Consider the following 13,123-nt stretch of genomic DNA (forward strand, 5'->3'; position numbering starts at 1 on the left):
CACACCTGTGGTTTGAAATATTCTTTATTTTGTAAACATCCGTGTTTAAAATAGATGAACCCTGATCACAATTCATATAATGGACCCGAGACACAGTACACAAAGTTCACCCGTCATAGGGAGATGGTGGGGGCTCAAGAGCATGGTGCCTGGGGGCTGGGCTGAGTCTCAAGACAGCAGGTGCAGAGGTGGTGATGTTAACAGGCCAGGTGGGCCTGCTCAACAGTCTGGACTAATGCCAGATCCCAGGTCACCTCTTCGACTGGAGTTTACGGGTGAGAGGCCAATTCTGGTACCTAGTAACTGTAACTCCACCCTAAAATTCCAATCCCTCCTTCTGCCCTCATCTCTTTCCCCAGCAATGGCCCTTGTGGATAGGGCTAATCAGTCCATAGAGTCCCAACCCCAAGTGATCTCTTCCAGAACCCCTAGGGTACAGTAAAAACGTAGTCCCTCTTTCCTGAGGGGGCTGGGAGAAAGGCAATGGTGCTCTGCCCAATCTTCAGGGAAAGCTGCAACACTGACCCACAGGTTGGCACCAGTGCCCAGTATAACTTCCCCTTACTGAAGTCCCTGGTTGAGGGCAGGCTGAGGGTTGGCACTGCCAACCTCCCCAGCCCCATATGTGATGCTGCATATGTCTTGGTACCCAGGGAGTCAGTCCTCAAGGAAGCATCCCCAGCCATAGCCATGGCTTCATCCTAGACTCAGCAAAGTTTCTCGTTAGCTAATGATTTATAACTATTCCTGCACTCCTCTTCCTGCTACTATGCTAACCTACCCTGTTCCTTAATCCTGAGCTACCTCTCCTGCTGGCTGTTTCCTGGTTTGTTAAGAGACAAGAGGAAAGATCTGGTGATTTTGCACCCCCACCTTTTTTGGAGGAGTAAGGAGGATTCCTTCAGATGTGTGTGCCCTAGATTTTGGTCCTAAGTTGAAGAATGCTCCATGCCCAATACTTGTCCCAGCCATGTGGTTGCAGCTAATATAGCTTGAGAATGATCCTCTTATCTGGACTTCTCCCACCATGTAGGTAGGGACTAGGAAGGGACCCTAGTAGGAGTGGTAATCAACTTGTTCCTTCACTTTCAAGCTACTCTCAAACCACATGGGTTTAAAGAAACTTCTTCCTGAACAAAGAACTCTGGCGGAGGAAGCCCTATTCCCACTACCTGTAGCCACAGCACAGTTGGCAAACCCTCAAGAGTCCTATTCAGGAGCTAGAAGGGCAAGATGAACACTTTATCTTGAAGGCTGAAGAGAACAGCACCAACCATGTCTACGCAGGGCCTTCCTTCTTTCGTCCCGTAAGGTCCTTGCCCTTCTCTCACAAATGCTGGATCCCAGGAAAACCTTGAGAGCTGAAGGTTGAGTTCAGTGAAAGACTGAGGTGGTTACAGCTCCTCTCACCTCTGCCAGAGGATCGTGGGGAAACGTTCTTCTCCCACAAGAAATGGATGATGGAGCCCAGCAGGCCCTGCTGCTGCCACATCCCCCTCTGGTTGCAGTGTTGTCCCTGGCCTGCTCTCCCTGGCTCTTAACCTGATGTAGGAGCTAGTCCTTTGTCTCCAAATGCTCTTCTTCCTGGAGTGCAGGGTGACTTGTCAGTGTCACCGGCCCCAGCGCTCTCCTGCCCCTGCAGTGCCCTCAGGTCCTGGCCCACATCTGTAAGTTCAGGAGCCCAGGTGGAGAGAAATTGTGTCCACACTGCATGGGAGGTAGAGAATGGAGGTGACTTTTTATCCCTGCCACCCCTCACCATTTTTTTCTTCTTCTCTGGAGCACTACCTCTAAGCTCGGTTCCTCCAGAGAGACAGGCAGGCAGGCAGGCAGCCAAGCGAAACCAAAGCTCAGGCTTGGGGAGCAAGTGGAGGTAGGACAGCCCCAGGCTTGCGGCCCACCAGGTTAGTGTTTCCTCCCTACCTTGATGTTCCACTTTCCCAGATCACTGGGGAGACAGGCACATGGCACAAGAAGGGAGCGGTGGGGCGGGGAGGATAGGAAGAAGCACCCTGTAGCTTTTGGCCCACCCACAAAGCCGGGGGGTAGTTCTCCCTGGAGCAAAGGGTATGGAACATCCCCACAAGCCTGGGCCCATTCCCTTGGACAGGGTTAAGAAGGAAGGAAAGAAAGAAGCTGCACCAGCAGCCATACAGTGAGACACAGAGGAAAAGGGCTCTGAGGGGCTTTGATACAAAATACAGTGTAGAAGAAGGACAAAGAACAAGAAGTGGGAAGAAGAAAGAAAAAGCAGACAGGAGACAAAATGTACTGAGAAAGAAGAAGCCTTAAAGTGGCCTTGACCCCAGTCAGCCATCGTCTGGGGAGCCTGGGGCGATTAGACCGTGCTCACAGCACTCAGGGTTCATAGCAGGCTTATGGCTGGGGAAACAGGTTGAAGGATACCACTCCAGGGAGAGGGCTGGGGGCAAGGCTGCTCAGAGATGACGGCAGAGATGCTGTCAGGGCCAGGCAGGGGGGAGTAGCAGCTACTGATATTCAACAGGGTCATCCAAATGAGAGGACAGCAATGGGGAAAAGCCCAGGCTCCCCTGTCTGCCCAGAGGCCTCCTGAGGGAACAGGGGTATTGTATAGGGTGCCCCACACAGGACCCTCAGCACCAGCAGGTTTTTGGAGAGTTTGCTGGGCCCTCAGGTTTGCCCTCATCCTCCTCCAGCTCTGCCAGTGCCAACTCATTGCTGGCATGTGTCCGGAGACCATCCAGTTCCTTCCTGTGGGCCTGCAGCACCAGCTCTGTCAGACGTGTGAAAGACTGGGAAACCAAGGGGCACATGTTAGTCAGCATCTCCTCCTCTTTCCCTTGCTGCCGTGTACCTGCCCAAAAGGGGAGGTTCCACTATTGTAGCTTCTATCTGCCACCCCCTCCTCTTGCCACCCCACTCTGCTGGACTCAGCCAGAGAACAGGGCAGCTGGTCTCCAACGATCTCACCTCTTTAATGTTGAGGTTTGTGCAGGCACTTGTTTCATAGAAGTCCATGCCATACTCCTTAGCCAGCTGCAAGAGAAGAACATTTCTAAATGGGAGTCAGTCAGAGAAGGGAGGCTCTCACAGCACCTGGCACATCCTTCTGCCATCATATTACAGACCAGGCTGTGTCCTGACAGTTTCCCAGAGTAGGTAAGTTCTCAGACCAGACTGGGAGCTCTTTCTAAGGCATGGGCTAGCACAGAATGGGAAAGGTGCTCTACAAATACTCTCCCCCTCAACACCCATAACCCATAACCCATCCACATAGCCATTATATACATCATACACCAGGACACAATGACACCAAAATGTTTTACATCTTAATGAAGAACACGAGCTTTGGAGTCAAACAGACCCAGACTTGAATACTGGTGGTGCCGCTTAGCAGCTGTACGACTTTGGACAAGTTATTCTCTCTAAGCCCAAGTTTCATCATTTGTTAAATGGGATGATAGTTGTGCCTTTTGCCCAAGGTTGTGGAATGATTAAATAGGGTCATGCATCTAAAAGCACTTGCCTAGCACAGCACACCAGACATACCCGTACCCATTGCCATCGAGTCAATTCTCTTAGTGACCCTACAGGAGAGAGTAGAGCTGCCCTAGAAAGTTTCCACGGAGCGCCTGGTGGATTCGAACTGCTGACGTTTGTGCCACCAGAGTTTCCATCAGACATACAGTGCTCAATAAATACTATTATAGAAGGTTTTGTCTCTACTTTCAAATTGTTCTAGAATGACCATGTGTTATATTTTAATAGCCAAAAAAAAAAATTTATTTTAAGTGTTAGTGGAATGCTATTAAATGAAGAAGGCAAGAAAAGGTCTTGAGGCCCCCGGAATGGGTGGATGACTCTTATCTCAGAAACACCAATCTTTCTGATCTCTGTGAGGACGGTCTCCCAGTATGTTTGGGAATTCCCTCAGTGCCCTCCTCCTACCCCTTCTGCCCCCATGGCCTCTCCAACCATGGTCCTTCACCTTCCCTCATTTTCCTTCTTACCTCTTTCAAGGGTAAGGAGAAAGGAGCAGGAGTGTATGGAGGAGGGTGGGGGGTGGGAGTGATATTTCCTGACTGTAAAATGGTAGCTATGTCTTGATGCTGTTAGAAAAGTCAGTAACTTGGAGTTCTTCATCACTAACATGGAGACCATCTCTTAAAGAGGATAATTTTGTTTTTTGGGACTTGGACTGGAGAGAATTGCTGTCCAAGAAGTCTTTGTTTCAGGATGGACCCAAAACCACTGACCAGAAGGACAGGAGGCAAACTCTCTAAGGATGGCGAGTTGCCCAGAGCCTTGGGGTACTGTGGGAGGCGTGGGAGGAGCTGATGATGGTGAACAGACGCCTGGACCCCAGTTCTTATGCCTGGCCCTGAAAGTGCAGCCAGAGACCCAAGGATGGATTCAGCCGGCTCACTCCCACTTACCTGCTGCCCTTGCTCTCTTCCCACTTGCCGTTTCTGCTCTTCATCAGCCTTATTCCCTATGAGGATCTTCTGTACGCCTTCTGGTGCATACTAGGGACAAAGGGTAGGTCTAACTCCCAGTGAGTGCTGCTTCTCCCTCCCCTCTCCCCTATCATACAGTCTATACTGGTTTCCAAATCAGCACTAAGTTTAAGAGCCCTAGGGACAGAACAGACTGATTGGATGCAGGCGCCATGCTGACCCCAGGGGTCCTGGAGGGATGTCATGGGGACAGCTTAGCGTAGAAGATATTATAATTGGTGCTCCCTTGGGTTGGACAACTGGTATCAGAGCTGGAATGAACAATGGGCTTAGTCTAACCCCTCATTCTACAGATGAGGAACTGGGAACCCAGAGAGTTCAAATGGCTTACCTACAGCTCTACAGCCATATGGCAGAGCCAGGACCAGGACCCCAGTCTGTCAACTATGCTTGGTCCTGAGATTTCAGGAAGGAAGCTATTCACAGGGTAGGGCTTTAAACTAACTCACTTCTGGGGAAGAAACTGCCATGAGGCCTGGCAGAGAATGAAGCAGGAAGATATGGCAGCCGTGGCTTCTTCCCCATGTCTTACTTACCCACAAGTTTTCATCCAAGGGGCCACTGGGGTGTGGAAGGCAAGGTTTCCTGGTAGCATTTACTCACCAACCCTGACAGCTTTAGCCCTTCCCATCTGGCTCTCACTTTGCTTTCCCCTCTGAGGCCCCCTTCCCCTACCCCTATCAATGTGGTGGGTCTCCTACCTCATCCACATCACTGACCCACTTCATGATGTGCTGGTAAGAGCGCTCGCTGCTAATGTCGTAGACTAAAAATATTCCCTGAGAGAAACAAAGAGAGGGAGATGGGGGAGAAAGACACACACAGACAATGCACAGTCATGGTCCAAAAGGGGTGTGTGGTACCTTAAATGCTGGGTCCCACTCTCTGCCCCTTCTCCCAGCTTAGTTATGAGGTTCCCCCAGTACCCAGAAACACCACCTTCCCTCTCAGACCTTCAATGCTTCAGCTTCCTAGGCTCATTGCTGAACTCCCTGGGACTGGAGGACACTGGATGCTTTGACCTAGGTCTTTGGCCAGAGTGGAAGTTGGAGGTGAGGGGGCTTATGAGGACCTGCCTGTAGTGAGTACTCAGTCAATAATGGAGACTGAATGATCAGCAACAACTGAAAGCTTCCCTTGAGGCTGCCCCTCCCCAGTAGGCAATCTGAAAGCCCTATTTTGGGGGTCAGTAGCACAAATAACTCAAACACCCAGAGCTGGGAGTTTGCGTGGCAGCTTCCCACCTCTGAACCCTGAGAATGGCGGCTCACCTGTGCCCGTCGATAGTACTGCTTTGTGATGGTCTGATACCTCTCCTGCCCCGCTGTATCCCTGCAGTAGAAAGCCAGTCCCTCAGAGGAGCAGGAACCAAGGAAGCCAGGTAGAGAGGGGAGAAGCAGGAACTGGGGAGACCCTGTGCCCTTGCAGGAAAAACTGGGGAGCTGCAGGGTGAAAATCAGTGGAGCTTTGATCCTTGAAGGAGTCCAAACATACCTGACTCTGCAGGAGAGGCCCAGACATCTACGCTGGCACTGCCAAAAGTTCGGCAGTGCCTTGGCCCCTCCTGACAACTATATCTGGACTGAGAGTCGCAACCATAACTCAGCTTTAGGAAACTCTCCAGAATTTGGCCATTGTGGCCAGACTTGGCTGGATGGGGCGTGGGGGGTATTGCTGCCATACCCACAGTCCCTGTGGGACCTCTGAAGGCAATGCCTATACTGTTCTGGAATTGGGCATCAGCTCCAAATGCTGGCAAAGGCAGTGCTTCCAGGCCTTCAAGAGCTATAGCAGCTGTGCTGTACTGAGAAATTCTCACTAGGGTCCCTCCCTCCTTCCAATCTTGACTTTAGTGGGGCACAGCCTTATCCTAAGACAAACCCACAGTGGTTAGTTTGCCAATTCCTTCTCAGTCCTGCCTTCTTATGACTTGTGGTCAATCTCATAAAATTTCTTAAAACGAAATTGGAGTTCATATCTTTTGAGACTTCTCTCCATCAGAGAGGTGGTCATTATCCAAGATGCAGCCTAGGGCTTTTACACATGGTGAGGCAGCTGGGGAGCAGTCTAGGGCCTTCCTCCTACCCAACTCACCAAATCTGTATCCGTACTTTGATGCCATCTACCTCTATGGTCTTCATCTTAAAGTCAACGCCTGAGGAAACGGAGAAAGCAGGACAGTTAGAAAGAGTAAGAACTGAACTGTGAAGTTCAGAACTTTACAAAGTACTGCATAGTAAAGGCCCAGGGCACTCACACTTGAGATTTCCCTTTGGTTTAATTGGCAGAGAGATGGCATAAGGTAAGGGACTTCTTTAACCAAAAATTGACCCCAAGGAAGTGTCTGGAGCTTTGAATGGGGCTGGCTTTCCTCACTGAGCTGAGAGTGACCAGCAGGAAAGGGCTCTGGGGAAGCAGAGGAAGGCAGATTGAACATGGGAGAATTCATCACTGCCTCAATCAACAGCCCCAAAATGTGTCTCACTCTACTCGCGTGTGAAGTCTTCCTATTTATACTGTACTTCTGAAGAAAATCACCTCTGTTTATCCACCCTGGAATTCTTATCCCTAGGAATAGCAAGCTACCTCATTTGGCTGGGTTTTCACTCTCTGCCTTATTAGTAACCAGGAGGGGTTACAGTACTGTTTTGAATGTGGGGAAGGCAGTCAGAGACTAGAGAGATGGAGGACTGTTCCAACCCTTGCCTCATCATGGTGTGTATGAAGCCCAGAGCAACTAGCGAAGACCTGCCAAGCGGAAGTCCTCAGTGGATCTCTGCTGTTGACTAACGCCTGTCTACAGCAGGAGGCACTGTTTAATAGAAGGAGCAGAGGCTTTGAAGTCAGGCTTGAGCTTGAATCCTGACTCTAGCCACTTAACTCATAGCTATGACTTTGGGCACTTTGCTCCTCTGCGCCTCCATTTCCTCGCCAATAAAATACGGATATTACCAATCATTTGGAATGTTACCTTAAGATTAAGGTGCGCCAGACCCAAGCCACGGTGTTTTCAATTGCCTCCTGTGCATGTGAAAGCTGGACGATGAATAAGGAAGACTGAAGAATTGATGCCTTTGAATTGTGGTGTTGGAGAAGAATATAGAATATACCACGGACTGCCAGAAGAATGAACATATCTGTCTCGGAAGAAGTACAACCAGAATGCTCCTTAGAAGCAAGGATGGCGAGACTATGTCTCGCATACTTTGGACATGTTGTCAGGAGGGATCAGTCCCTGGAGAAGGACATCATGCTTGGTGCAGTAGAGGGTCAGCGAAGAAGACTCTCAATGAGATGGACTGACACAGTGGCTGCAACAATGGGCTCAAACATAACAACGATTGTGGGGATGGCGCAGGACCAGGCAGTGTTTCGTTCTGTTGTACACAGGGTCGCTGTGAGTCCAAACCGACTTGATGGCTCCTAACAACCACAAGAACCAATTGTTTCAGAGGGTTGCTGAGAAGACCAAGCGAGATATGGTGCCTGGCACATGATAGGTATTCAGTCAATTGCAGCTCCTCTCACTGTAACCTAGTACAGTGGCTGGTACATGGCAGGCACTTAGTGAGTGACTGTCAGTGACCATATGAAAAGGCAGGGGTATGGTATGTCATTGGGGGAGCACAACCAGGGTTCTCAGGCTCATCTTCCCAGGGGCTTAAGGGCTAAGGTGTCACAGGACACAGGAAATATAAAGGATTTGGCAAACCACCCCAGGGCAGAAACATATCCAGGAGAATTTGCAGCAAAAGAAGTCAGCTAGGATTGGGCTTGAATCTGAGTGATGGCAGAGAGATGAGGGTAGATGCATTTATCATCACCGTTCTCCCCAGCCCTAACTGTACCCAGGCACAGTGCCCAGTGATTCAAGAGCTCTGTCAATTAAGCTTCATGTACTCCCTGGAGACAGTCTTCAGATGAGAATATGATAAAGAGTTCTGGACCACACATCACCAGGCTGCACAGCACAGAAGACCCCAAAGGTGCCAAAATTCCCAACATCACAGCCATTCCACCTTATCATTAGTTCTTTGCCAGATGGGAATACATCTCCCCTTATTCATCCTGTCCCAGTTCTCCACAAAAACAGAAAGATTAAATTCAATCTCCCCCCTCTCACCATCCAGACTAATCATCATTTAATTAGAAAGGGGAAAAAAATTCAGAACAGACAACCTGAATTGCATAAACCAAGTTGGTCAGACGTGAATCACTTTTCGCGTGCCCAAGCTGATTCATACCTATTGAGCTCTACTTTTCCAAATGGGCACTGTCTGTACGCCCTTCTTCAATGTGCACTGAGAAAGAGCGGAGAAGAGGAAGAGGATGAAGGGGGGAGGCAAGAAAAGGGCCACCTGGTCTTGGTGGGGGGCAGGCTAGAACATCCTGAAGTCCCTCCCCAGACAAACCATTATCAAGAATTTGCATCTTCCCAGAGTAATTCAGAAACTGGCACCATCTTGTTGTTGCATGGTATAGTGCCTTCTTCCAAGGAGTACCAGAAATTTTGTTCATTTTAATTTTTATAAAGCTAGCTCATCCTCAAGAAGCCCTGGTGGCGCAGTGGTTAAACACTCAGCTGCTAAACAAAAGTTCGAACTCACCCAGCAGCTCTGAGGAAGAAAGACATGGCAATCTGCTTCTGTAAAGATTACAGCCTATGAAACCCTATGCGGCAGTTCTACTGTCACATGGGATCAGCATGAGAGGAAATCAACTCATAGGCATCTAACAACAACAACAACCTCATGCTAGCCGAGCAAGCCTGGTAAAGGACAGTACCTTGTGCAAAGTGGTTATCAGGGGTGCGGTTAGAAGGTTATACTTCCTTTATCTGACAAACATTTATGGGAGCCTACTATGTGCCCTGCATACCGCTAGGTGTGGAGAGAGCACGGAAAAAGACATATGGTCGTCCCTGGACACTTTGATAGCCCAAGATTGGAACGATTCCCGAAACCAACTCTACAGACAGGGATTGGCCTGGACGATAAGATAGACAATGAGGCTGGTGAGGAGTGAACTTCGTGGCTCAAGTACATACGTGAGGCTATGCAGGCAACTCCTATCTGGTGGCTAGATGAGAAGGAAGAGGGGAACAGGAGCTGGTTGAATGGACACGGGGAATACAGGGTAGAGAGAAAGAATGTGCTGTCTCATTGAGGGGAGAGCAGCTGGGAGTGCACGGCAGGGTGGGTATAGCTTTTTGTATGAGAGACTGACTTGATCTGTAAACTTTCAGAATAAATGAATCTGAAAAAAAAAAAAAAAAAAGACATATGGTCTCTGCTGTCATAGAGCTTTGTTGCTTTTGGTTGGCTGCCCTCGAGTCAGCCCACAACTCATCGTGGCCCCATGCACGACAAGATCAGTCCTTTGTGCTCCATAGAGTTTTCATTGGCTGATTTTTCAAAGGAGATCGCCAGGTCTTTTTCCTAGTTTATCTTATTCTGGAAGCTCCACTGAAACCTGTTCAGCAACAAGGCAACATGCAAGCCTCCACTGACAGATGAGTGGTGGCTTAACAGATGAGTCGGTGGCTTTACTTGAGGTACGCTGGCTGGGAATCAAACCTGGATCTCCTGCATGGAAGGTGAGAATTATACCACTGGACCACCACAGAGCTTAGTGGGAGGGAAGCAAAGACACAGGGAGGTAAAATAACTACCCAGGGTCAGCACAGCAATTAGCAGAGATTCAAACAGATTTGTTTGATGCGAGAGCCCATGCTACCCCCTGCACTGCTTCCTGGAGGAAGGTAAGAGTTATTTATTAACTACACATACAAGCCTTAACTATGCTTAGCTTCCTGTTTCCCAGTGGGTCCATGACAAAGACTCAGCTGAGAGAGGAGCTTTCAGTACTAGGGGACCCTTTCCATGTGAGAGAGGGGATGGAGGGAGAGATGGAAACAGGCTGTTAGAAAAGGCATGGCTGACAAGAAGCTATGGAAGTACACTGGCAGTGGGGGCTGGGCTTTGATTTCTTCTCACCCCTTTCCTCCCATCTTAGCTGTGTGGCCACGGACCAAGACAGGAGAGTTCTGGGGGCTCAGAGCACCCCAAAACCCCACATCTTGCAACCTCGCCCTTACTGGCCACCCAATAAAATTTGTTTTAACATCTCTGTAAAGTAAAATGCTTCAATTTCGGCTACTTATATGCGCTAATACATGGTGGAAGAAATAGAGTGTCTTCTGAGGGATTTTCCCCTCTCAACTCCCCCCCCCCTTTTATTAAAACATTTTATTGTGTTTTTGGTGAAAGTTTACACAGCAAATTAGGTCCGCATTTAACAATTTCTACATAATTTGTTCAGTGACATTGGTCCTCCCTTTTTCATTTAAAAAAAGGTAACAGCCCAAGGATCTTCAAGTGGAACCAACGACTCCTTCAGCTCTGCTCCCACACACTCTCCCGGTCCACTGTGCCACCTGCCAATCACCCCTGGCCTGCAGTAGCCTGTGCCCATCCACGTCCCCATCCCTCTCCCTGCATAGCTGCTGGGTTTTTTCCACTGCTGAGCAGTGCAGGACGTCAGAGAGCCGGCCTTCCTTAGTTCCCTACAGAGTCATGCCTTCTCACCTCTGCCAGGCCCTCGCAGCTGCTTAGCACACTGTTCATATTTGCATTCATACTGTGTTCACCTGTCACAGTCCCTACAGCTAATGCCCTCCCCCCAGCCCAAGGCTTCAGCCCATCCCTGTGCTCTCAACAGAACACCTTTTCTGCTCTTCTAAGGGCAAGGTGGATCTGCCTGATGATGCCTGTCCTCTGAGGCCCACCTCATTTCCTCAGAATTTGCCTCTGTCCTCTCTGCCTTCCCACAGCAGAGTCCTCTCTCCTTTCCTTGTCTCACCTCTCAGTGTCCTCATCAGACTCCTCGGGGTATACATTCGAGCCACTACCCTCTCTCTTTGTTGCATCTTCAGTGTCTTCTTTTCTACTGGAAGAAGGAATGTTCCCTCTCTAAGTCTATCCCCAGAAGTTCTCACTCTGACTCCTCTAAGGCTGAACTTAACAAGCTTGAAGGTGCCCAGGGATCCCTGCAGATCGTTCAGGTGCAGATTCTGATTCAGGAGGTGCGGGAGGAGGTCTGAGATGCTGCATTAAGCTTTCAGGTGAAGCTGATGCAACTGGTCCACGGACCACACTTGAAATAGCAAGCTTCTAAGATGGTGGCTCTCAGAGTGTGGTCCCCAGACCTGCAGCATCAGTGGCACCTAGGGACTTGTGAGAAATGCAAATTCTTGAGCCCCACCTCAGATCTAAGGAATCAGGAAACTCTGAGGGTGGAGCCAGCACTCTGTACCAACAAGCTCTCAGGTGATTCTACTACATGCTTAAGTTTGAGAGTTACATCTAGACAACAGCTTTGCACCTGGTATTGAGAGGCTGCATGAGAGTTCTGTTTCTCAAGGTGTGCTTTGTAGACCCTCAGCTTTAGAATCACCTGGGTGAGTTTTAAAAAATGCAGCTACCTTGATTGCACAGACCTACTGAGTCAGAACTTGTGAGGCCCAGAAAACTGTATGTTTAACAACATCTTGCATAATTTTTAGATAGGGGAAACTAAGAGAGCTATAAGATAGTGGAAGAGACATCCATTGGCATTGAAATTAGAAAGATCGGAGTCTGAATTCTGTTTCTGCCACTTGCTGTGTGACTTTGGGCAAGTTTTAACTTCTCTGAGCTTCAATTTTCTTATCTGTCAAATGAAAAGAATGCCACTTGCCTCCTAAAGGTTGTCATGGGATATAAATTAAACTATGTCTGTAAAGCACCTAGCACAGAGTAGAACATGGTTCTCTCGCTCCTGCCTTCCCTCTGCTGAATAAAGGCTTCCTGGGGAGCAGCCAGAAAAAACAACCCAGAATATCCGTGATGTAGAATGGATTACGTAGTCTAGTCTTCTGCTACTCAATGTTGGTCCAGTGACTAAAGCATCAACATCTTCAGGGAGCTTGTTAGAATTGCAAATTCTCAGGGCCCACCCCAGACCTACTAAATTTTATGCACAAAAATGTTTGAGCATCACTTTCTAGTTCATCTCTGAGCAGGACCACACCCAAGATTCACAGTAATACTGCATGTATAGTACACTCCTTAGCTATGAATTCAGAGCCCTTAGCTCTTATGGCAGCCCTAGGAAGTCCACAGGAGTGGGCAATATTACCATGAGGTACAGAGAAGTCAAGCAACTTACTCATGTTCTCACATCCCATAGCTGAGGCCAGAACTAGAAAACTGTCACTTAGAACTTACCCAGGGACTTCTAAGTCAATCGGCAAAATAATTCTAGTATGAAAACATTCTGCATCCCACTTTGAAATGTGGCGTCTGGGGTCTTAAATGCTAACAAGCAGCCATCTAAGATGCATCAATTGGTCTCAACCCACCTGGAGCAAAGGAGAATGAAGAACACCAAGGTCACACAATAACTCTGAGCCCAAGAGACAGAAAGGGCCACAGAAACCAGAGACTTACATCATCCTGAGACCAGAAGAACTAGATGGTGCCCGACCACAACCGATGACTGCCCTGACAGGGAGCACAACAGAGAACCCCTGAGGGAGCAGGAGATCAGTGGGATGCAGACCCCAAATTCTCATAAAAAGACCA

General features: G+C 48.9%; 1 protein-coding gene across 3 annotated transcripts in view; it reads right to left on the minus strand.

Annotated features, from left to right (window-relative positions):
* Positions 1-13,123, minus strand: part of RAB15 (RAB15, member RAS oncogene family) — a 28,932-nt gene continuing 15,809 nt past the window's right edge. Inside the window, exons 2-7 of one of the 3 annotated variants that reach the window (XM_023546255.2) lie at positions 6,594-6,654; positions 5,771-5,831; positions 5,201-5,278; positions 4,419-4,508; positions 2,953-3,018; positions 1-2,774 (exon numbers count right to left, since the gene is read on the minus strand). In XM_023546255.2, the coding sequence (XP_023402023.1) occupies positions 2,616-2,774; positions 2,953-3,018; positions 4,419-4,508; positions 5,201-5,278; positions 5,771-5,831; positions 6,594-6,654 (515 nt within the window). In that variant the 3' untranslated portion in view covers positions 1-2,615. Of the gene's footprint in view, positions 2,775-2,911; positions 4,509-5,200; positions 5,279-5,770; positions 5,832-6,593; positions 6,655-7,470; positions 9,739-13,123 lie in introns of those variants that run through there. The other 2 variants (XM_023546256.2, XM_023546254.2) reach the window with 2 other exon arrangements.

The sequence above is a fragment of the Loxodonta africana genome, chromosome 10, assembly GCF_030014295.1.
Source record: "Loxodonta africana isolate mLoxAfr1 chromosome 10, mLoxAfr1.hap2, whole genome shotgun sequence".
Classification (NCBI taxonomy): Eukaryota; Metazoa; Chordata; class Mammalia; order Proboscidea; family Elephantidae; genus Loxodonta; species Loxodonta africana.